Here is a 26,127-nt window from a genome sequence, read left to right as displayed (position 1 = left end):
TTGGTAGAATTATCCAGTGAAAGCATCTGAGCTCTTATTTGTTGAGAGATTATGATTACTAATTTGATCTCCTTACTAATGATGGGGCTGTTCAGATTTTCTGTTTATCCATCATTCAGGCTTGGTAGGTTGTATGTTTCAGGGATTTATTCATTTCTTTAGGTTATCCAATTTGTTAGTGTGTAGTTGTTCATAGTAGTCTCTTACTAACCTTTTTATTTCTGCGCTATCAATTGTAATGTAAGCTCTTCTATTTCTGATTTTATTTATTTGAGTCTTCTCTTTTTGTCTTGGTTAATCTAGCTAAAGGTTTGTTAATTTTGTTGACCTTTAAAAAACCAATTCTAAGTTTTATTGATATTTTGTATTCTATATTTCATTTATTTTTCCTCAAATCTTTATTATTTCCTTACTTCTGCTAACTTACGGCTTAGTTTATTCATTTTCTAGTTCCTTACATTGTAAAATTAGGTTATTTGTTTGAGATCTTTCTTACTGTAGACATTTACTGCTGTAAACTTTCCTTTTATTACTTTTGCTGTTTCCCATAAGCTTTGCTATGTTGTGCTTTAGTTTTTGTTTTTCTCAAAATATTTTCTGATTTTTCTTTTGATTTCTTCTTTGACCCATTGGTTGTTCAAGAGTGTTTTTTAATTTCCACATATTTGAGAACTTTCTGAAATTATTTCTATTAGCAATGTCTCATTTTATTCTGTTGTCAGAAAAGATACTTGGTATGATTTTAGTCTCCTTAAATTTGTTAAGATTTGTTTCGTGGGCTAGCATGTGAACTATTCTGGAGACTGTTCTATGTGTGTTTGAGAAGAATGTATAATTTGCTGTTGTTGGGTAGAATGTTCTGTATTTGTTTGATAGGTCCACTTGGGCCATAGTGTTATTCGAGTTCTCTGTTTCCTTATTGATCTTCTGTCTGGATTTTTTATCCATTATTGAAAGTGAGATATTAAAATCTCTCACTATTATGTTGTTCTATATTTATCATCACTTCTGTCAATATTTGCTTCTTATATTTGTGTGCTTTAATGTTGGGCGCAATGTACTTATAATTATATCTTCCTGGTGAATTGATGGATTTATCACTATATAATGTCCGTTTTTTTGTCTCTTGTAACCATCTTTGACTTGAAGTTTAATTTGTCTAAGTATGGCTACCTGTGCTGTCTTTTAGTTAACATTGGCATGAAATATCTTTTTCCATCTTCTCACTTTAAACCTATGTGCATTCTTAAATCTAAAGTGAGTCTCTCTCTTGTAGACAGCACATAGTTGGATCTTGTTTTATATTTTATTTATTTATTTACTTAATTTATTTAGATGGAGTCTTGCTCTGTTGCCCAGGCTGGAGTGCAATGGCTCGATCTCGGCTCACTGCAACCTCTGCCTCCCGGGTTCAAGTGATTCTTCTCCCTCAGCCTCCTAAGTAGCTGGAACTACAAGCACGTGCCACCATGCCTGGCTAATTTTTTGTATTTTTAGTAGAGATGGGGTTTCACCATGTTAGCCAGGATGGTCTCGATCTCCTGATCTCTCATGATCTGCTTACCTCAGCCTCCCAAAGTGCTGGGATCACAGACATGAGCCACCGCACCTGGCTGTTTTATTTTATTTTTAAAAATTCATTTCAACCACTTCATAGCTTTTGATTGGAGAGTTTATTCTATTTATACTTTAACTATGGATAGGGAAGGACTTACTGTTGCCATTTTGGTAATTATTTTCAGTCAGTCTTGTAGCTTTTTTGTCCCTCTATTCTACTCTTCCTGCCCTTCTTTGTGTTTCATTGATTTTTTTGGGTAATGATGAGATTTGATTCCTTCCTCATTTCCTTTTGTGTATCTTCTATAGATATTTTCTTTGTGGTTACCATGAAGCTTACATAAAACAGCCTATACTTATAACAGTCTGTTCTAAGCTTATAACAACTTAATTTCAATTGCACACAAAAACTCTACTCTTTTACTGCCTCTCCCCCACTTTATGTTATTGATGTCACAAATTATATTTTTTAATATTGTGTATTCATTAACTGATTTTTATAGTGATAGTTATTTTTATAACTTTGTCTTTTAAGTACTATACCAGAATTCAAAGATTTACACATTGTCATTATAGTATTAAAATATTCTATATTTGTTTATATATTTACCTTTACCAGGAATTTTACCTTTCATATGTTTTCATGTTGCTGCCTAGCATTCTTTTATTTCAACATGATGGACTCCCTTTAGCATTTCTTATAAGGCAGGTATAGTGGTGATGAACTCTTTCAGCTTTTGTGCACATGAGAAAGTCTTTATTTACCCTCTATTTTTGAAAGACAGTTTTGCTAGAGAGAGTATTCTTGGCTGCCCGTTGTTTTCTTTTGAATAGATCATCCATCTCCCTTCTGGCCTGCAAGGTTTCTGCTGAGAAATTTGTTAATAGTCTCATCGTGGCCCCCTTTTATGTGAAAAGTTGCTTTTCTCTTGCTGCTTTCAAAATTCTGTTTTTGTCTTTGACTTTTGACAAATTGATTATAATATATCTTGTAGCGGACTTCTTTAAATTCATTCTAGTTGGAGTCTTTTGGGCTTCTTGAAGCTGGATGTCTATTTTCTTCCCTAAATTTGTTCATTGTTTCTACTTTCCATTGGGTTTTAATCTTATTCGTTATTTTAAATATTTGAACTATTAGCTCATTATCTGTGATATAGGTTGCAGTACTATTTATTGACATGTTAATATTTGCCCCAGTGATGTGAGATAAGACTTAATAATAATCATAAATCAAATTTTCATATGTGCATGGGCTTATTTCTGAACTTTTTTTCTGATTCCACTTGTTGTAAGCTATTCATATACCAAAACCACATTGTCTTAATTACCACACTGTCTTAATTAGAGGAAATACCTCTAATATTTTGTCATTAAAGGCTTTATGGTATGTTTTATTGTCTGGTAGCACTAGTACCTCCGCATAGCTTTATTCTAAAGTGTTTTCCTGGCTATTCTTTTATGTTTGTTTTTTCCGTATAGACTTTAGTGTCAACTTGTTTACCTCCATAAAAAGTTTGTTGGTATTTTTATTGGAATTGCATTAAATTTATACATTAACTTTGGGAGAACTGGCATTTTTATGATGTTAAATCATCCTATCCAAGAACACGTTTGTCCACTTATTCAAGCTGACTTGTCTGTCTTCTAGAAGTGTTTTCAGGTTTATTCATTTGGGTTTTGCATATTTCTTGCTAAGTTTATTCCAAGTATTGAATCTTCCTTGTTGCAATTGTAAATGAGACTTTTTTCTTCTCCATTATGTTCTTTAACTACTTATTATTTGTGTATATAAAGGGTATTGATATCAATATATATAACATATATATATCTGTATATGTTAATTCCATATCCTATAGCTTTACTGAATTCTTTTATTATTGAGTTAGTTTTATCATGGATTCTCTAGGGTTTTCTGGGTATGATGGTGTGTCATTTGCAAATAGAAATGTTTTTCTTTTTTGTCAATTTTTGTGCCTCCAATTAATTTCTCTTGTATAATTCCATTAATAAACTTTTTAGTACAATGTTGAATAGCAATGGAGTATCTTGCACACACACACACGCACACACACACGTGCACACACATTATCATGTATTTTATCATATTATGAAAGTACCCCTCAATTCTCATTTTTGAGTGTTTTTTTGTCAAGAGTGATTGTGGAATTTTGGTGTTGGTGAAGGCTTTTTCAGCATCTATGGAGATAATCTCTTGATTTTTTTTCTTTAAATATATTGATATGGTATATTATTTGAAGGAATTTCCTAATGTTGATCCCACTTGGCTATCCTTTGTTATTTTCATAATGTGGTGTTGGATTCTGTTTGGTAATATTTTATTTAGTACGTTGGTTTTGACATTCATAAGTACTTTTGGTCTGCAATTTTAACACTACTTATTTAAATTTTCAGTAATATACATATAACATAAAATTTATCCTTTTAACTATTTTTAAGTATATATCCAGTGACATTACCATGAGGTCAGGAGATTGAGACCAGCCTGGCTAACACACGGTGAAACCCCGTCTCTACTAAAAATACAAAAAATTAGCCGGGCGTGGTGGCAGGCGCCTGTAGTCCCAGCTACTGGGGAGGCTGAGGCAGGAGAATGGCATGAACTCGGGAGGCGGAGCTTGCAGTGAGCTGAGATTGCGCCATTGCACTCCAGCCTGGGCAACAGAGCGAGACTCCGTCTCAAAAAAAAAAAAAGAGAGAGAAAGAAAATCCACATTGTTGTGCAACCATCACCACCATCCATTGCCAGAACTTCTTTCATCTTGTGAAACTGAAATGCTTTATTCATTAGGCAATGATACCCCATTTCCCCCTTCCTCCAGCCCCTGGCAACAACCATTTTGCTTTCTGTCTCTCTGAATGAGACTACTCTAAGCACCTCTTTTGAGTGGAATTATGCATTTTTCCTATTGGGACTGGCTTATTCTGCTTAGCATAATGTCTTCAAGGTTCATCCATGTTGTCATCCTTTGTGTTTGGTTGATTTTTTTTTTTTTTGTAGTGAAACATTTTAACTCCCGTTTCCTTTCTTTTGTGTATATTCTATAACTATTTTCTTTATGGTTACCATGGGGATTACGTTTAACATCCTAAAGTTATAACGCTGTACTTTGAATTTATACCAGCTCAACTTTGGTAACAGACAAAACTCTGCTCTTATACAGCTCTATCCCCACACTCTTTCAGTTATTGATGTCATAAAAATTACATCTTTATACATTGTGTGTTCAAAAACATAGACATATATAAATTTTAATGCATTAGTCTCTTAAATCATGTAGAAAACAAAAAGTGAAGTCACAAACTAAGATTACAATAATAACCAGAACTTTTTTGGTTCCTTTTTATGATTTCAATTTCTTTATTGAAATTTCCATTCGGTTCATACATCATTTTCTTGATTTTGTCTACATCTTCTTTTAGCTCTTTGATAATTTTTAAGACAGTTGTTTTAAAGTCTTTCAAGTCTAGCATCTGGTCTTTCTCAGGGATAGTTTCTGTTGATTTACTACATGAGACAGATTCTGCTAATGCTATTGTTGTCTAGGTGGGGAGACAGATATTTGGTGCTTCTTACTCCACCATCTTCCCCGTCTCCCACCCTGTAGGTTTTTTGTGTTTTTTTTTTGTGGTGGGGGAATACTGTCTTGATCTGGTTTAGATATTGGTGTTAAAACTGGTTTCATTAAAAGCTTTAAGAAGTTTTCTCTCCTTTTCAGTACTCTGGAACAGTTTATGGAGCATCGGACTATCAGGTCTTTGGAAGTTTAGGAAAATTTCCTTGTGAAATCCTTTGGGGTTGGTATTTTGTTTTTTGTTTCTTTTTTTTTTGGTGGAGTAACTTTCTTTAATTCCTACTAACTTACTCTAATTCTTCCATGTAAATTGGTGTGCTTAAGATTTGTCTTTTATCTACAGGAGTTAATTTTGTTAATCTCCATTTTCCTAGAAATTTGTCCATTTCATCTAGATTTTCACATTTATTGTATAGAGGTCTTCAAAGTAGTCTTTTTTTTAAACTAAAATTTTGTTTATTGTTTGTATATACTCTATTGTTTGTCATTTGTTAATTTATATACATGTCTATTATCTTTTTTCTTGATCAAATTAACTCATGATTTGTCTTTCTGGATTTTTTTAAAAATCAGGATTTCAATTTATTAATTATGTTTACTGTTTTTATATTCTCTACTTTATTGATTTCTGCTTTTATCCTTGCTATTTTATGACTTCTTTCCTTGAATTTTCTTTTAGTTTACCTTTTGTGCTTTTCTATTTAATTGGAACTGGGAATTTCATTCATTTTCATTGTTTTATTTTTATTGACAGAAATGTTTACTGTTATGAATTTTCCTAGGATCACTTTATATGTATCCCAATGAGTCTGATATGTAGTATATTTATTATCATTATTTTCTAAAGAAATTCCGTACTATCTGTTTTTATTGTCCCTTTCACCCAGGATTTATATCATAAATTAAAAAAATTTCCAAGTGTAAAGATCTTTTTAAACAATAATTAAAAAATTTTTAATTTTACTATACTCTGATGAGAGTATCTGTAATAGTTCTACTTTGTGGAAGTTACTGTTATTTTCTTCGTGATCTAATACATGATCAATTTTTGTGAAGGTGTATTCTCTATTATCAGGGTGTAGAGTATGAGATCCCTCGCTCTCTTCCTGTCACCCCTCCATGAGAACTACATACTTTGATTTTAATGTTTGTCTTCTATAGTCTTACTTACCTTTTCCCCATTTTATCTATCTGGTTCTGAAAGGGATGTCTAAAAGTATCCTGTTATTAGTTTGTCTACCAATGTCTCCTTGCTTCTCCTATAGTTTTTGCTCTATGAAGATGGTTGCTATGTTGTCTGGTGCGTAGATATTCACAGCTGTTATGGCTTCATTGTGAATTATACTGTTCAGAATGCTCTTATTAGTCACATTTAATCTTTTTTTTGGCTAGAATTTTACTTTGTCTGATATCAAAATCTCCATCCCTGTTTTCTTATTGTTTGATATCCTTTGTCTGTCCCTTTACTTTAGCCTTTCTGAATTTTAGTTATATAGCAATAGTTGGGTCTTGCCTTTGAGCCGAATTGAAAACCTTTTTGTTTTAGTAGACAAGTTAAGCCCATTCTCATTTATTGCCATCTTGTGTTTGATCTTCTTTCGTCATTATATTTTATAATTGTTTGTTATATATTTTTCATTTATAAATGTGGTGATATGTTAAGGTGTCTAGGAAGGTTTATGCTTTTGTTCCTGTCATTACCTTTGAAGTTATACCTTTCTAAAATGCCTTCAGGCCCATATTTTTAAATCTAAGCATTCATTAATCAGTTTTTCAGTTTTTAATAGCATTCTTTAACTTCTACCTGTGGCTATCCAACAATCAATGAGGTTATTCTAACTTTTCTTGTTCCCTCCCCTCTCCTCCCATTGTCGAGTTCTATTATTTCTACTGTCACAGCATATAACATTTGCACATTAGTCTTCCATTCTTCCCTTGTTTTAGTTTTAGATCTATGACTATATAAATAAAAATGCTCACTTTAGTTGTTTTGTTAACATTTCCTAGTCATCTCTTAGTTGGAGGAAATGTTCTCTAGTAGATTTCTTTTTTTTTTTTTTTTTTTTTTGAGACAGAGTCTCGCTCTGTGGCTCAGGCTGGAGTGCAGAGGCGCGATCTCGGCTCACTGCAAGCTCTGCCTCCTGGGTTCACGCCAGTCTGCTGCCTCAGCCTCCCGAGTAGCTGGGACTACAGGCGCCCGCCACCACGCCCGGCTAATTTTTCGTTTTTTTTTTTTTTTTTTTTTTTGGTAGAGATGGGGTTTCACCGTGTTAGCCAGGATGGTCTCCATCACCTGACCTCGTGATCCGCCCGCTTCGGCCTCCCAAAGTTCTGGGATTACAGGCGTGAGCCACTGCGCCCGGCTCTCTAGTAGATATCTTAAGAAGGGCTTATGGGTACAGAATTCCATTAATTCCTATGTATTTAAAACTGTTTTTCTATAGTATTGATGCTAGAAGGGCACCTAGGCTGAATACAGAATTCTTGATTCACATTTTCTTTCACTAAATTTCTGAAAAATGCTGCTCCGTTGTTGCCTTGCTTTGTATATTGCTTTTGAAAATTCTGATACCAATATAATTCTTTTCTCCTTGTAAATTATTTGATCTTTCTGCCTGAAGGCCTGGAAAATTTTTTCTTTATGTTTGAAGTCTAATAGTGTACTGTAATATGTCTCAGAGTTGACTGTTTTGGGTTAATTTTTCCGGACATCTGGCACATGACTCCCATACATAGATTTGGTTCTTTTTTGATTTCCAGAATGTTTTCATGAGTTATATTCTTTAAGTGTTAGTTCTGTTCCATTGTTTTGTTTTCTCTTTTAAGACTCCATTTTTTCTCCTGTCTTACATTTTCATTACTGTCTCTTTGACCTTTATACTTTCTTCATTAACTCATTTTCATTCTCTTGATTGGTTTTTTTGCTTTTCTCTGATGCTCTTTATTAAATTTTTATTTTGATGTCATCTTCCTTGGGTACTTATAATTTAGTCTTTATTTCAGAGTTGACTTTGCACTTTTATTACCCACCCCCACCAAGTTCACTGAGTTCTATTTTTATTTATTCTTGTCTTTGTTCATTTCTCTTCTTAGTTTTTGAAATTCTGATTCAAGATGGTTTTCATTTGTGCAGATGTTCGAGTGTATTTAATTCAGTTTGAGTATTGTCTCATAGTTTTCTTCTATGTCATAACATTTTGTTTTTTGTTTTCTCTTTTTTGTGGAATTTTCATTAGATGAGGAGTGTTGGTTCTCATTTTCTGATCTTTTGAAGAAGCTTTTATGGACTTGCTTAATCTGTTCATTTTGTGAATTTTGGGTTTTACAAGATTTCTGGTTCAGTGACCCTCCTTTCTATTAGTACAGAAAAGTCATTTCCTTAGTGGTGTGTGTGTGTGTGTGTGTATGTGTGTACATGTGGATCCTGAAGGATTGTGTGGCCTCTGATTTTTCAGGTTTTTCTGGACCCTGACTTTCCCGTTTGCTTTATTTTTATGTCTCCAGTCACTTTCCAAGCACCTTTCCATTTCTTTTTGCTCCAAGTCCCCTTGAAACTATGCTTTCCAGGTTGTCACCAAATATTGTGTGTGTTTTTAGCACCTGCTCTGGTCTGTTGGGATACTTCAAAATATTTTTGCCCTTAGGATAGGCTTTTCTTTCTGGTGGTAGTGGTGGTTATAGAGAAATTTTAGGCTTGCTGCCCACTCTCTTCTCTCTTCTTTTCAGTTTTCCTTGGATTGTCCTTGCTCATGACAAAGGCTAACAGTTAGAGGATGAGGGATTTTTGCTGGGTGGGATTTGGTGTTTTTTCTCTTTTACTTTATTTACAGCTATTTTAAAGTTTGGATGTTTTTGGCTGGGTGCAGTGGCTCACGCCTGTAATCCCAGCACTTTGGGAGGTCAAGGCAGATCACGAGGTCAGGAGTTCGAGACCAGCCTGGCCAACATGGTGAAACTCTGTCTCCACTAAAAATACAAAAGTTAGCCAGGTGTGGTGGCGCATGCCTGTAATCCTAGCTACTTGGGAGGCTGAGGCAGGAGAATCGCCTGAACCCGGGGAGGCGGAGGTTGCAGTGAGCCGAGATCGCGCCGTTGCGCTCCGGCCTTGGTGACAAGAGTGACACTTCTCTTGGAAAAAAAATAAAAATAAAAATAAAAATAAATAAAATTTGGGTATTTTCTTGTTTTCTAGTTACGCTGAAGGCATGCTTTTTTCATAGTAATTTAATTTGTTCTTATTGTTCTTCATTGTGTTCAGAGGATATATATCTCCCTACATATTTATTTGCCTTGTGGTTTATTTTATTCTCATGACCATTGGGGCTGGCTCCTTGACTTGACCATATATATATATATATATATATATATATATATATATATTTTTTTTTTTTTTTTTTTTTTTTTGAGACGGAGTCTCAGAGTCTCAGCTCACTGCAAGCTCTGCCTCCCGAGTTCACGCCAGTCTCCTGCTTCAGCCTCCCGAGTAGCTGGGACTACAGGTGCCCGCCACCATGCCTGGCTAATTTTTTGTATTTTTAGTAGAGTTGGGGTTTCACCATGTTAGCCAGGATGGTCTCGATCTCCTGACCTTGTGATCCGCCCGCCTTGGCCTTCCAAAGTGCTGAGATTACAGGTGTGAGCCACTGCGCCCGGCCAACTTGACAATATTAATAGCTGAAGTATTAGGGCCCACTTTGGCTACCTGGATGTCTTTTTGAACATTTGCGTTTTGCTAACAATTCACTTTAGTATCTGATATCATTACATTTTGACAATCAGCCAAAAGTTTTAATATAATATTCAATCACAAATATTTGCATTGTCACTTGGAAAGATAATGAGTAAGAAGATGTTGAAGAAAAGAAGAGAGATGAGATAAAATGATTTCAGGAGATATTTATGAGTGATATACTTTACTCTGTGATAATATTTTATAACTGTGCAGTAACATTTTGTTATATAACTCTAATGTATTAATTTTTAATTGGTTCGGCCTAACTTTCTCTATGTCCTGAACATTGGAATGTGTTAATATATATGGCTCATTAAAACTAATCACTAAACTGGAGTATAATGTGATGGTTTGTTGGGAGGTAATTTGGTATTCTGGAGATGGAAGGACCTCAAGTTTTAATATACCTACAATACAGCAATTTACAAACTATTGAATTTATTTTGTGTCTTATTCATAAAGATTTGGAGATCTGTTTGTTAAACATGCACATGTGAGTCATGCACTATTAGGTAGGCATTTCATCTATATTGCAACTAATTCTCACAAGAATACTAAAAGGTATCGATTATAGGCCTATTATGCAGAGGAGATAGGAGAGGATCAGTAAAGTTAAGTAACTGATCCAAGGTCACAGTGCAAGCAAGTGAAACAGAAACCAACCCCTAGTTTCTCTGGCTGTAAAGAACCCATTACACAGTCACAGTTCATCTTAGGGTGGGCAGAGCCATTCTCACTAACTTGCCTTGTGTGAGCTAAGACCATTTCTTTGCCTTGTGATTTATTCCATCCTTATGGCAGTTGGGCTGACTCCTTGACGTGACAATATCAACAGCTGCGTGTTGGGGATTACTTGCAGCATGGATGTTAGTAAGCCAGTAGTATTCAGTACTGTCACTTGGAAATGACTGACTGCTCAAGGACGTAGGGGATTTTTAGTAGAACTTCTGGGGAGGCTGCTTAGCTCTGATGGTGCTTCCAGACCCATCATTTGTCAGTGGTTGTGCTGCTTGACAGTAACCCCCATAGGGAGAGGTTGGCTCAGGCTTGGCTATGAGTGAGGGATGTTAGTGGGGCCTCCCTGCTCCACCGAATCTGTGTCTTAGCTCTTGGGCATGTATTCACCTGCCATTGTAGATGTGGTCGTGGTTTGTCTGGAAAGCTTATCTCCAACTTTACTTAGGTCCAAGATTAGCTTTCAAATCATTTATGGTGGTGGTGCCTTCAATGTGAGGATTTTTACCAAATCATCTTATGTAGGCGCAAAATGATCAGTATTCACCAATAATGTTTTAATAGGAATCTTGAGAATTTGCCGATTATGTGAATGACTCAGGGTCAAATGAGGGAGCATTGAGACTCAACCATTTTTTTTTTTTTTGGCTCTGGAAATATTTCTCCTGTGCGATCTCTTAAGGGGTTAAGTCAACATGGTCACTTGTACCATTACCTTAGTCACTTGGCAGCTGAAAGGACATGTGTCTTTAGGTGAATTTTCTTTACAATGAGATCATGAGCTCATAGCTTGCTTAGCTTTTCTTAATTTCCACGAGTCATAACACCCCTGGAACTTAACTTTGTTTTCTGGGCCAAGGCATTCCTGTAGAACGGATTATTCACACTGTACACTTATTTTTTAGAAGTGTGGTTCTATAATTTGCCACATTTTATGTAACGTTCTCCAGGAAAATATTTAATGGCCAAGTGTTACTTACCTAAACCTCTCTACCTCTCAGAGCCCCAGTTTCCTAATCTGTAAAAAAGGAGGAAATTGGTCTGTATGACCTCAAAGGGCCTGTTCTGGTCTCTACTGTATTTATCTGTGTGCAACTTGGTCACACCTGCCTTGTCTGCATGTAGTAGGCATGGGGGCTTGGATAACGTCGCATCCATCCTCTGCTTCTCTCTGTCCAGGCGTGTGCACAGGCAGCTCCACTCGGCACATCGTGACCTTTGATGGGCAGAATTTCAAGCTGACTGGCAGCTGTTCTTATGTCCTATTTCAAAACAAGGAGCAGGACCTGGAGGTGATTCTCCATAATGGTCCCTGCAGCCCTGGAGCAAGGCAGGGCTGCATGAAATCCATCGAGGTGAAGCACAGTGCCCTCTCCGTCGAGCTGCACAGTGACATGGAGGTGAGAAGTACTTTCTGTGGATCCGTGGCAAGGCAATAGACTGTCAGGAAAACCACCTGGACCTGGTGGCAGTTGCTTTTAGTTGATGCTCTTGTTAGGAGCTCTGCCTTCTGCTTAAGTGGAGGAGAGGAGTACCACTTTCTTAGAGGGGTTTATTGCCATCCCCTTGTCTTGGCGTGATTTCATGTTGTTCCGGGCTCAGATTTGCAAGATGGAATCACTTTTAGATAGCATAAAATTGTGAATTTAGTGCCAGTTTCTGGCACTGGTGGAGAATTGGGATTGGCATCAGGATTGTTTACTCGGAAGGTATTATGAGTCCAATGCCTAAACCCTGTAAGCTTTCCAAACGGAAACATTTACGGCCTAAATTAGGTCTTTTGAAAATATTTAAGGCCTACATAAAACGTCAGGCTCCAAAATTTGAAAAGAAAACTGCAAAACTGATATATATATACATATATATATACATATATATGTATATATATATAAATGATTGATTAAATGCTTACAAAAGGTTACACTATGCCAACTTCTTTACTTGTTCGTGTAGAAATCATAAATATTTCATTGTGTGAAAACAACTTGTAAGCTAGATTTTCTCACTTCGCAAGAATTCCTGAATTTGAACAATAATTGCAGAAAAATCTTAGTCATATATCAAGTGAGTAACTCATAGCCAAAAATTAAAAAATCAAAATGATAAAAAATCCTTCCAAAAATTTTGCAGCAAAATTATATTCATTGTGGAATGTGAGTACATTTTAATGTGTTTGATATGACATATGGTGGGGCTGCCCAAGAAGGAGCGTCTAGTGGCACACATACAGACAAAGAAGACTTAAAGTGGTCCCATTAAAACACCAGTGTCCAACCTTTTGGCTTCCCTGGGCCACACTGGAAGAGGAATTGTCTTGGGCCACACATAAAATGCATTAACACTAACGATAGCTGATGAGCTAAAAAAAAGGTCTGGGCATAATTTTCTGATATCCACCACCACAGAGAAGCAAAAATGTCCTTGCATTCAAAGGGTTGGACACAGCTGCTAGATGCTCTTGGAGACACTGCTCTGATGAGTTGGCAATAAGGCGACTTTCCCAGCCTGTCTTAAAGGCATTGCCCTTCCCTGTTGAGTCACATAGACTCAAGGTTCCTTTTAATCTCCAGGCTTTTAGGTTCTTGGTGCATGGCCACCTGTACAGTATTACAACAGCCTGTTTTCTGGTCAAGCTCTGTAAAGTCAAGCTCTGTTTTCTAGTCAAGCTCTTCTTTATCTTAGAAGAGCTGCCGACAAATATCAAGGTTTGTGGCTGATGTTGCAGTTGAGTGTGATGAATGTGCAGGAACTCTCAGTAACTTCCCTAAAAACCTAGGATTCCTCATTGCTAGGACACGGATGAGCTCTTTCTTCTTTGTGCAGGTGACGGTGAATGGGAGACTGGTCTCTGTTCCTTACGTGGGTGGGAACATGGAAGTCAACGTTTATGGTGCCATCATGCATGAGGTCAGATTCAATCACCTTGGTCACATCTTCACATTCACTCCACAAAACAATGAGTTCCAACTGCAGCTCAGCCCCAAGACTTTTGCTTCAAAGATGTATGGTCTGTGTGGTAAGAACATTTTCTCAACTCCTCTTCTCCCCCTGCTATACATTTATAAACCTTACTTGCTCTACTCTGAGGCTCTTGGATGCTTATATTTCAGGGTCTAGTAGCAAGGGTCAGATTCTGGTGTGGATGAAGAATGGCCTGTCTCTGGCATCAATGTTTTTGTACCCAGAGCCACTCAGTTTATCTTTTTTTTGTTTGTTTGTTTCTCTAGGGATCTGTGATGAGAATGGAGCCAATGACTTCATGCTGAGGGATGGCACAGTCACCACAGACTGGAAAACACTTGTTCAGGAATGGACTGTGCAACGGCCAGGGCAGACGTGCCAGCCCATCCTGGAGGAGCAGTGTCTTGTCCCTGACAGCTCCCACTGCCAGGTCCTCCTCTTACCACTGTTTGCTGAATGCCACAAGGTCCTGGCTCCAGCCACATTCTATGCCATCTGCCAGCAGGACAGTTGCCACCAGGAGCGAGTGTGTGAGGTGATCGCCTCTTATGCCCACCTCTGTCGGACCAATGGGGTCTGCATTGACTGGAGGACGCCTGATTTCTGTGGTGAGTCTCCAAGTTACCTCTGAAAATCCTGGAGACCAGCTAACTGGGCTTGCTCAGCCTCTCTGTGCCCCAGATTCTTTATCTGGCTAATAAGGATGAAAATCCCAGTATTTCGTATGACCTGGGATTCCAGTTAGGATCAAATAAGATGGAAGATATATATATATATACACACATATATATATATACATATATACATATACACGTGTATGTGTGTATACACATATATGTATGTATGTGTGTATACACATATGTGTAATACATATGTGTATACACATACACATATGTGTAATACATATGTGTATATATATACACACACACTCTGCATGTATAATTTTTATGTAAATTAGTGCATGGTCCTTTCCATTAGTATTTCTATAGTTCAGACAAATGCAATTTTAATGTGTTAGACACATGTAGGCATCTGTAAAGCGCTGTGTAACCAGTCACATTGAATTTGAAATTCCACCAAGCTTTAGCACACGCTTACAGTGTAGTCCATGCCTGAGCAGGATTTTGAAGTGCAAGTAGAATCACTGGTTGCCAAGAGTCTTCTCAGTTATAAACACTGCAGGATTGCTAGTGCAGACAGCCCCTCCGCAAGGTCAGCTTCCCTATCTGGTCTTGGCATTTATTTAAAGTATAGGGGAAACTGAAATGAATCAGATATGGCTCCTGTCCCTCAGGGGTGCTGGAGTGAAAAGAATACTGAACTTGAAACCCTCAGTCATCAAATATAATCCTCGACTATTTTTTTGAGGGAAATCAATATGTACATGCTTGTTAGAGCCTCAGAGTTTATCATCATGGAACTGTCAGCAGCTCTGAGCTGGGTCTGGAGGACTTGGGCATCCTAGTCCCAGCTCAGCTGGTGGATGGACTGTTCTCTTAGTCTTTCTGGACCTCAGTTTCTGCATCCTAGAATGAGATAGTTGGACTCTGTAGGTTCCTTTGGACTCTGATTTTCTGAGGCCTTGTGGATGATATTGCCTTCTCCCAATCAGCCTGCAAATCAAGGGGCAAATGTTAGTTTCTAAGTTACTGGAAGCACTTTCTCTGCATACTGATTTCTTTGTGTCCTCCTGGTTATGTACTGTGCACACAGAGGGAAATCTTTGGTGCTCCAAATCCTTGGAAACTTGCTCCATCACCTGCCTGCCTTGGTGCCTTGAGGATGTGAGGAAGTTGTTGAGCAAATCAGAACGGGGGAAATGAATCACCTTGTAGCTTCTCTCCCAAGGCAGTTCTAAGCTGTGGATTCCTAATTTAAAGATGCTTTTAAAGCATAAAAGACATATGTATTCAAAAAAGGACAACAAAACCTACTAAGGACACACAGGTTCACAACATTTGTTAGGACTAGATTTGGCTGCAAGTAGCAGAGAATTAAAATTTTCTGTCATACAACTGATCGGAGGCGGTGGCTCCAGCTGATTCTGGGCCTCAAACTGGATTCTAGTTCCTTGCTCTGCCCTCAGTTGGGTGTGGTCTTTTTCTTCATGGTCTAAGATGGAGTTCTAGCCATCACATTCATGCTCCAAGCAGGAAGCTGAGGGAAGGAGGGAAGAGGGACAAGGAGCATGCATAGCTGTCTTTTAAAATGGACTCCTGGAGTCTGCCATGGGATACTATACTTTCTTTTACAGTTCATTGGGCAGAACTAGTCATGTGACTACACTTAGCTGCAAGAAAGGTTGGGAAATATAGTCCTCATTCTGGTGGTCATATGCCCAGCCTAAAGTTCTGTTTCTGTGGAAGATGGGGAGGATGAAGATTGGTGGAAAATAGCCGTCTCTGCCCTGGCAAGTTTGTCTGATGATTAACCATGTTGAATCAGCTGTGCCCATTTCACTCTGGCTGGTGTGGGCCTTTGCAGATGACCTCCTTCTCTGTCTACAGCTATGTCATGCCCACCATCTCTGGTCTACAACCACTGTGAGCATGGCTGTCCCCGGCACTGTGATGGCAACGTGAGCTCCTGTGGGGACCATCCCTCCGAAGGCTGTTTCTGCCCTCCAAATAAAGTCATGTTGGAAGGCAGCTGTGTCCCTGAAGAGGCCTGCACTCAGTGCATTGGTGAGGATGGAGTCCAGCACCAGGTAGGAGCCTGGGCCTTTCACTTCCCATGGGGCTGCTTCCCTCTTGGGTCAGAAGGGAGACATGTTCACCAGTGATTGGCCTCTTCCAACTGTGGCAGCAGGGTTGACTCTTACGGGAATCATTAGGGATAGGGAGGCAGTATTGTGTAATGGCCTTGCATTCAGATAGCTCTTGGTTCAAATCCTGCATCTGCCATGTATTATCTGTGGGATTAAACATCAAAGTGTTGTTACCACATTATTATTATGATTGTTATTACTATTGTCTTTATTATTATAGGCATTTAAGCAGAATGATACAGGAATCCAGGAGGGAAAGGGAAAAGAATATTTTGTGTCATAATGTCTGCCATTGTTAAGAGAGATTGTGTACCTTGATTGTGCTAAACACAATATATCCATTATCTCAGTGTTTTTCAAAGGTATATTTTGCAGGGTATTAACAGTTACTTGTGGTCAAGTGAGTTTAAAGAACACTAGCTAACCATAGTTAAACAGGTTTCTTTATTGCAGAACTCTTTAGTCTTTTTAATATACTACTGTACCTTGCAGATATTTAAGAGAGTTTTTGTTTCTCAAACTTATTTGATCATGGAGCATGTGTGTGCGTGCTTGTGTGTGTGTGAGAATCCCTTAGGACTGGGATTCCACAGAATACAGTATTGTATCCTGTGTCACTCGTAAATACAAAAGTCCTATGACGAAACTAAGACCTAAAGAGCTCAGTAAGTTACCCATGGAAACAATTTATAAGTAATGGAGTTGATCTCAGAATTTGAAGCTCTATGTGACTCCAAAGATCTGGCTCTTTCCACTGTATGAAATGGCCCTTTTGCTGCATCTTTTTTGGGCTGATTTGCTTGGGAGTCACTGAGTCATCAATTTTTTTTTTTTTTTTTTTTTTTTTTTTTTAGCTCTTTGGGAGTTATTGAGTGTATTTTGAAAGCATATTTACCAGACTCCTCCGTCTTGGCTTAAAATGGCTGTCATCTCTCTTCAAAGTTGACCCCGTGTATATTTGTAGGATCTGGGACAGTGTGTGTCTGTCCACATATGAACGTGCACATGTGAATGTGTGCAGTGGCCCTGTCCTTCATCCTTGACAGTGATACTACAGACTGTGGTAGAGATAGAAGCATATTTGGCTTCTAGGAAAGGAGAATGTGTTTTGTGATCATGGACTTTACTCAAGACCTAATGTCTTCATCGCCAAGGAGGACCATTCTTGCTAAGTGGACCAAGTAGAGTGACTTACCACTATGTTCAACCATGAATAGGAGAACTCATGGTAAATGTAGCTAACCAGCCTGCAGAATAGTGAAAACAACATTTCAGTAACTATACTATTCTGTCCCTGATGTTATAAGCCAGGATAGGGACCATTTTATATGATTCTCCCCAAAGCTCTGTAGGGTCATAATCGCACATCCTATTGAATGGATGAGACTGAGGCTCAATGGCATGAGGTGATAAAGCTGGGATTTATATTCATAGCATCAGTCATCCTATAGTGTCCTAGCCCTGCCATTGACCTCACTGGAACTGTGAACTGAACTCTGGGCTAACTCATGTTCATTGGAGCATGGGTATCCATTAGGGCCATTACCTATAGTCACTTATAGTGATCTCATCTGCTCTAGTTTAGTTGTTGGGCTTTGTCCTAGTGGATCCAATTTGTCCTCACCGTGGAATAGATGAGCTAAAGTCCTACTCTACTGCCATATTTCAACTTGCCAAGTTAAGTAATTGCTTGTTCTGTGATATTCCCTAAATGAGTTGACAAAACCTTATATTCTTCTCCCTGATTTGTGTGTCTCCTGAGCTCCTGCAGGGCTTGAATGATGTGGACCAATTTACATATGGGGCTAGCAACCTGTGGTAATTTCAAACTGGTTTTACTGGTAGTGGCAAAATGCTTGCTCTCAGAAGGAGACAGAAATGATCTTTTCCTTGGCGTTCTGTGATGAGAAGTGAGCTCAAGTTTGCAGCATTTCTGGCTCCATGAGTGTCAAATGTCTGCAAGGTCCTGAGAGCAGGAAGACTGTGAACTTTATCTTAGTGTCTCCAAACCCCTATCCTTTGCTTCTCCTCTCTGGCGCTATTTTCCCCTTTCACTGCCCGCCTCATCTTCAGTCCAACACATTAGAATATGCATTCAAGTTGTATAAAGTTTCCATCCAAATATTTTGGATGTAGAAACTGTCTTATAAATATATTTTAAAATCAGGTAAAATAAAATTAGTTAATTGAAAACTTTGAAAACAACACAGCCACTTTTAGTGATTTCAGAAAATACAGTTTAAATGAATGAAAACGAACATCATATCCAGCCACGTGCATTTTCAACTTTGACTTTCAAAGCAGAGAAAGAATAAAAACCTAATATGAAGAACATTTCCATTAAATAAACTTTTTTTTTTTAAACTGAAAAATAAAGCCCAGAAAACCTTTTATTCAGGGAAATAAACTAGGGTATAAAACTATTGTAGTAATTTCAGAAGAGCAAAATATTCACTAGTTTTCATAGCTCTTGTTTATTTTACAAAACAGAGTCTAAAGAGGTGAGCCTTTGCAGTAGGATCAGAAGAGATCAAGAGCCTGCACAGGCTGTCCCTGGCTCAGCTGCTGGTGGTGGTGGGTGCTATACTGACAGGCGCAAGTTTAGCAGGAACCTTGTCCATGGCCCAGAAGCTCTGGTCCGTAGCCTCCTTCCCTCTCCCTTAGTCTCTGCTGTCCCTAGCTGGGCTCAGTGTTTGCATTTCATTTGCATCCCCCATCACATTGGCTGGTGGTGGGTGGTGCATGATGAATTTCTTGTGTTCTTCTTTGACCTTGGGCCTTGAAAATGTCAGTTTTCCCACCTTATTCTCTGCAGGCCGATCTTTTGTCACCTTCATTCAGACTTTAACTCCTGCTGGCTCTCATACCGGTTCTGGCCTGGTGATAGTCACGCCTGGGCCCTGGAACCTGGCGATTGCGACTACCTGCCTGCAGTTGGCCTGGGCTTGTGCAGCAGTGCCATCTGCCGGCCGCGTTGCTGCATAGCCTGGCCAGGCCTGGAGAGCCGCTACGGTTGCTTTTAGAAGCTTAACCTTAGCTTGTTTTTTAAATTTTTTATTTTTATTCTTTCCCCTGCCTTGGGCAGGCCTTAAGCTTCCAGGGAAATGAAAATGCCCGGCGGAGGAGGTTGGACACCTGCTTTTGGTCATCTGTTGTGTGTTACCCATTCTCAGGATAGTTGGAAAATTGTGTGATTTATTCTTGAGTTTAAATATCTGAGGTCTACGTTTCAAAGGAGAGAAAAAAGAACACTGAAACATATACAGAACATGACTCTCTCCTTCCTCATCCCCTCATGTCTGCCAATTCGACCCCCTGCCCCAGCCCTCCGAGGCCAGCGCCCTGGGCCCCTCCCTTCACCTTCCCAGCTGGAGTGGCAGCCGCTGTGTCTTTTCTGGTTTTTATTCCTAGTCCTTCCCTTTTCCATCCTGCATGCTGTCGCCAGGGTTGTCTTTATTTAGCTCTTCTCTGTGAGGCAGGGTCCTGCTTATGCTTCCGGGCCTGCACCTGCCTGCTGAGGTAAGGCAAGTTCCTGCAGTGGGCACACAGGGCCTCCTCCATTGTCTTCAGCCACCTGCCTCACCTGTGATGCCGGGCACTGCGGGAGTGTTCCTTCGTCTGTGCTTTTGTTAGCTGTTTCCCACCTGGAATTCCTCCTCCTTTCCCCTTTGCCCAAGTCTTTCCATGCTTCATAGGTGCGCCCTTGTGAGACTCTCTGGAGTGCCCGATCTTAGTGGACTCTCCTTTTGTACTCTTACTGCTCTTTTATTTTTTATTTTTACAAACAGCTTTATTGAGATATAATTTACATGCCACAAACAGCACATATTTAAAGTGTACAATTTGATAGGTTTTGACATATGTACACACCTATAAAACCATTGACATAACCAAGATAATGAATTTCCATCCCCCAAAGGTTAGCTTATGCCCTTTTAAATATATCCCTCAACCCTAGACAACTACTGGTCTGCTTTCTATCACTATAGATTCGTTTACGTTTTCTGGAATTTCACATAAATGGAATCATGCCTACGCATTCTTTTCTGCCTGGCTTCCTTCACCCAGCATAACGCTTTTGGGATTCATCCATGATGCTGTCTGTTTTGATAGTTTTCTCCTTCTCATTGCTAGGTAGTATTCCACAGTGTATGTGTATCACAATTTATTTTTCTCATTCAGATTTTCACGAATGAGTCTTATTTCCTCAACTTGACTGTCAGCCATTCGAGGGCTAGGACGGTGTGTTCAGACCTGCCCATGATGGGCACTGTGTCTGTTGATGAGAAGCAGTTGTGCTGCAAGAGGCTAGGCCTGTGGTGTCTGGGGCCAGAATGCTAAGTTCGAAGCCTGAATGTGCCACTTGGTCAAATTTCGTAACTTCTTGGTGCCTCAGTTTCATTATTTGCAAATATAGATACTACTACTTATCTGGTAGTGTTATTATTAGGAAAATAAAGTACATAAATGTAAAACTCTTAGAAAAATACCTTGAACATATTTATTATTAGTTATCTGTGGGAGGCAGCAGAGCATGGTGGTTTAAAACCATGGATTTGGGCCGGGCATGGTGGCTCACACCTGTAATCCCAGCACTTTGGGAGGCTGAGGCAGGTGGATCACTTGAGGTCAGGAATTCGAGACCCAGCCTGGCCAACATGGTGAAATCCTGTCTCTACTAAAATACAAAAATTAGCTGGGTATGGTGGCACATGCCTATAGTCCCAACTATTTGGGAGGCTGAGGCAGGAGAATCACTTAAACTCGGGAGGCAGAGGTTGCAATGAGCCGAGATCATGCCACTGCACTGCAGTCTAGGTGAGAGAGTGAGACTCTGTCTCAAAACAAACAAACAAACAAAAACCAAAACATAAAATAACAAAGAAACAAACCATGGATTTGGATTCAAAGCCTCACTCTGTCGCTGTGCCTGTGTGAACCTAGCAGGTGCCTTAGCTTTCTCATTGGAAAAGTGAGGGCAGTGGTAAAACATATCCTCACCGTAGGACTGCAGTGAGGATTACATGAGTGATTTAAATAAAGCCCTCAACACAGTGGCACACAGGAGGTGGCATCTGAATGTCAGCTGCTATCATTTATTGAGTGAGTGAAAGGTGTCAAGGGCAGGACCAGAGGGGTTAATCCTGAAGGAGGGCAGGGCACTTTGGGGGAAGGGGGCCTTACTTGGGGGTCTTTGATCTTCCTTCTTAGCTGACTGATTGCTGACTGTGGAAGTAATAAGTAAGACCTTCTTGACCTGGGAACTTCTTAGAGGCCTTTGAGCTACTGGATAAGAATGTGTTTCTTCAGGGGCAATTTCTCTTGAATTTAATTTTAAGTTTAAATTTAACTTTATGGCTGAATCCAGAGGGAGACTGAGTCCTGGCTCTGCTTCTTATTAGTGGAGCTCTTTGCCGTGTACCCTGTGCTAATCAGTTTCTCACTCCTTACAACAGTCCTGCAAGGCAGGCTTGAGTACGCTCATTTTACAGGTGAGGAAACTGAGGCACAGCGGAATGCAGCCTGTGTTAGAGTTCAGGAGTTCCTGACTTCAAAGCCTTGTGCTGTGGGGCTGTGTGTACCTTCGAGAAGGCTGCTCTCTGCCCTGGGCCGTCTCCCATTTGAAAAATCAGAGAACTGCACTCAGACCTCTGAAGTCACTGTGGGCATCAAGAATGTGATGCTTTCAGGAGTTTTGCTGTCCTCCCCACAGCTCTTCCTACCCTACTGTCTGAAGTCAATTTCAGAAATAAATGGATTTTTTTCCCCAAGCAACATCCCAGTTTCTCCTTTGGCTTGAGAAATGACTAGCAGTGCGATCCAAGAAACTCTCATTTTTCTTTCTTTGCTTGGTTTTAGCACTGCCAACAGAGAAGGCTGTAGTGAAAATTTCCGCATGTTAGTTTACAAAGCAATGTGGCAACCACCTTTCTGAAAGCCATTAGAACCTCACAACCTCCTTTCAGCCTGCTTTTGTTTGCCTGTGAGGCTCTGTCAGAGGGCTGGCTCAGGGACTGGCCCTTGCCGGAGGCAGGGAGAGCTGACCTCTGTGAATTCTGGGCTTTGTACCTAGAATGTCCTGTGCCCTCTCTGAACCTCGCTTTGCCCTCAGTTCCTGGAAGCCTGGGTCCCGGACCACCAGCCCTGTCAGATCTGCACGTGCCTCAGCGGGCGGAAGGTCAACTGCACAACGCAGCCCTGCCCCACGGCCAAAGGTGAGAGTCCTCCCCTCCCTGGTGCCTTCATGGAGGAACAGCAGACTCAAACACTGGCACCTAGAGTCCTAGAGTGGGTGGGCTTCCTTGCCCAGCCTGCATTTCCCATCGCTGGGCCTGGGAGCCCCATTCTGCACCTGGGGTCGACATTCTCAGATTAACCCTCGCCTCTGGTCCCCAGCAACGCTCAGACTTAGAGTCCCCTGGAGGGTAAATGTGAGGGTGTCAACAGGAACATGGGGACACTCATCTGTCAGAGGTCCCATGGCCTGGATCCTTGTGGGATGACCATACAGAACTTGTACTAGTTTTCAGTGAGCAAGAACATTTCAAATCCCTCCGAGGCTGTCCTACCACTAATTTCTCTGACTTTTGTGGCCGTTCCTCTCCTCCAGCTCCCACGTGTGGCCTGTGTGAAGTAGCCCACCTCCGCCAGAATGCAGACCAGTGCTGCCCCGAGTATGAGTGTGGTATGTGTCCCACCAGGGGGATGTCTCCAGGGCCCAACCCCAGCCCCAGGGGGCACCACGTTGAAGGTGCTGAAAGGTGTCTCTGTTCTCAGGCACAGGGTGTGTGAAAGGAGGTGGGTAAGGACCGACTGGATACTCCAAAAAAATGGAAAGGGTTACCTCTGGAGAATAGGATTTGCTTCCTAGAAGAATCTGCTGTAAATTACTAAACACAGGTTTGACAGGATTAATACAAGAATGGGGTGATTACTGGGGACTATGGAGATATACTGAAGAAAAGGTCATGCCAAAGCAACCCATTTTCCTTTTCAATAAGATTTTGAGGCTGCTAGATATAGAGAAGACCACACACTGGGCACCTTGAGTTCAGCAGGTTGTTTGCTAGAGGTTTTCATGCTAGCCTTGCAGGCTGCTCTGTGAATAGTGGGCTGAATAATGGTATAAGTCCGTGAATTCAGAGCTGATGGAATTACGGTTAGCATGGCAGGAAATCATTAGTGCCTTTGTCCCAGTCCTGTCCAGTGTGTTTATTGCTTGTACAGATGAAGACCTAAAGCACAGGCTTGTACAATTTGCAGTGATGCAGATCTTGAAGGGAGAGCAGATAGATCAGGGGACAGTCCAAGGAACTAAAAGAAAATCATGTAATCAGAGAAACTTATTTGTACTCATGAAATTGATCATAAATAAATAGAAGTCCTGTAGGGGAGGGAGATGTGGCTTGAGAACAATTAATGTAAAGGAGGTCTTAGAATGTTAGCAGTAGAGAGAACTAGAGGGATCATTTACTTCAAGCCCCTCATTTTATAGACATTACTAGGCTCCTACAATGTGCCGGGCACTTTGCCCTTATTATTTTGTGAACTCCTCAGACTGATCCTATAAGGTAGAGTTCCGACCTTCCAGAAGAGGAAACAGGTCTAGAGGATCCAAGTTGACTTGGCTGAGATGTGAAAGCCCTAGTGGATGATAAGAATAATCAGTATGTGACTTGGATTGATCTATCTGTCTATCTATCTATCTGTCTATCTACCATCTATCTATCTATCTATCTATCTATCTATCTATCTATCTATCTATCTATCTATCCATCCTATGTATTTATCATCTGTCCTATCTCTATCTAACCTATGTATCTATTTATCATCTATCCTATCTCTATCTAACATATGTATCTACCATCTATTCTATATCTATCTATCCTATGTTTTATCATCTATCCTATCTCTCTCTAAGCTGTGTATCTATCATCTATCCTCTATCTATCTATCTATCTATCTATCTATCTATCTAATGTATCTAGTTATCTATCCTGTATGTATGTATGTATCTATCTATCTATCAAATCTGTCTCATGTATCTAGTTATCATTCTATTTATCTATCTATCTATCTATCTATCTATCTATCTATCTATCTATCTATCCTAACCCATGTAATCTCTGTCTCCATCATCATCACTTACCTAAAACAGTAGAAGTCTGCATGAATAGGAATGTAGCGTCCCACTCACAGGTAATAAAAGAGTAACCTTTCTGAACTCTGCATGGATGTCTCTCTTTCTGGCCCTCAGTGTGTGACCCAGTGAGCTGTGACCTGCCCCCAGTGCCTCACTGTGAACGTGGCCTCCAGCCCACACTGACCAACCCTGGCGAGTGCAGACCCAACTTCACCTGCGGTAAGGCCTCTGTGGATGGGGAGGGGTGGTGTGGCCTCTCTCTGCTGGTGTGAGGGAGGCCATCCTCCTCAGGGACCTCTTCCAAGATCACGTCATTTCCTGTTTTCTACCTAGCTGAATCTGGGTTGGGAGTACATCTGGAACAGAGGGGTTAGGGTCACACCTGCACGGAATCCTTCCGGCTGCACGCTGCTGAAGGATACCAGGTGTGGGCACAGCCATAGGCACCTCCGTCTTGGGTTTATGAAGAAGCAGCTGGGGCTGAGATGAGGAGGCCTCTGAATCTAATCTTTATTTACGCCCATCCTCCTGTATGTCATCAAGGGGAGGGAATGTTTCCTTGACTTCCCCTCATCATTGGATCTTATTCCCAAACAAATTTATAGTTTTTCGCCTCTGAAGGTGTATATATGTAATCACTATATACTATAACTTAAACATAGCGACGGACTAAAATAAGACACGACAAGAAACCAAATTCTGTATTTACCTCCCGAGAATCCCCACTCTAACTCCGTTGGCGTTCTTGTCCTGCTGATGTGGACACTCACCTGACTTCCTAGATGTGAGACTTCAAGGTGGGAGGAGAGCACATTGTGTTTGAAGGGAGCTGGAAACAGGCAAAGGACACAGGGACAGGATTTGGTCTTTTAAAAGTGACATTGTGGCTTTGACAAGATTGCTGGCAATCTTTCATTCCACACTGATTGCTGGCGGACCTCAACTGTAGGGTATTGTTCTAGGTACTGAGGTGGGGATAGGATCACAGAAGCTCCTGGCATAGAACAGTGCTTAGCAGGGCATGGTGCACCCAGACCTACTGGACTTAGAGATTCTACATCTGACACCTCTGAGAATGAAGGAACCCGCCCCTTCCAGACGCATGTGGGAAAGTGATAGAGCAGGGGTTGAGCAGCCTTCACTTCTCCTCCATTAGAGTTCCTAGCTTCACATTTCCCTTTTTGATTAATGTTCATATTTTTCTGCAGATGGACTGCTTTTGGTAACATTGAATAACTCCCAGCCCGTGAGCTTGGCCCTCACACATTTCTGACTTAATCTTCTGAGTCTAAAGCTCCGTGGCACCCTATAGCATAGCTGAATACTTATGAGCCCTGGCTGGGTGCAGTGCTCAGTGTGGCCTTGTCCTACCCTCAGCCTGCAGGAAGGAGGAGTGCAAAAGAGTGTCCCCACCCTCCTGCCCCCCGCACCGTTTGCCCACCCTTCGGAAGACCCAGTGCTGTGATGAGTATGAGTGTGCCTGCAACTGTGTCAACTCCACAGTGAGCTGTCCCCTTGGGTACTTGGCCTCAACCGCCACCAATGACTGTGGCTGTACCACAACCACCTGCCTTCCTGACAAGGTAAGGACTGCTTGGCTGTTAACTATCAGTTAATAGTTTACTCATTTATTTATTGT

The 26,127-nt window shown here is 40.3% G+C and overlaps 1 protein-coding gene across 1 annotated transcript in view; it reads left to right on the top strand.

The window, feature by feature from the left end:
• Positions 1 to 26,127, top strand: part of VWF (von Willebrand factor) — a 176,120-nt gene that overhangs the window by 117,233 nt on the left and 32,760 nt on the right. The window contains exons 35-42 of the mRNA XM_031016658.2: positions 11,797 to 12,017; positions 13,441 to 13,633; positions 13,845 to 14,186; positions 16,086 to 16,285; positions 22,458 to 22,560; positions 22,956 to 23,030; positions 24,603 to 24,707; positions 25,866 to 26,071. Of these exons, the coding sequence (XP_030872518.2) occupies positions 11,797 to 12,017; positions 13,441 to 13,633; positions 13,845 to 14,186; positions 16,086 to 16,285; positions 22,458 to 22,560; positions 22,956 to 23,030; positions 24,603 to 24,707; positions 25,866 to 26,071 (1,445 nt within the window). The remainder of the gene's footprint in view (positions 1 to 11,796; positions 12,018 to 13,440; positions 13,634 to 13,844; positions 14,187 to 16,085; positions 16,286 to 22,457; positions 22,561 to 22,955; positions 23,031 to 24,602; positions 24,708 to 25,865; positions 26,072 to 26,127) is intronic.

This window comes from Gorilla gorilla, chromosome 10, assembly GCF_029281585.2.
Source record: "Gorilla gorilla gorilla isolate KB3781 chromosome 10, NHGRI_mGorGor1-v2.1_pri, whole genome shotgun sequence".
Lineage (NCBI taxonomy): Eukaryota > Metazoa > Chordata > Mammalia > Primates > Hominidae > Gorilla > Gorilla gorilla.
The sequence above is the reverse complement of the archived record's forward strand: the minus strand, read 5'-3'. Positions and strand labels throughout refer to the sequence as shown.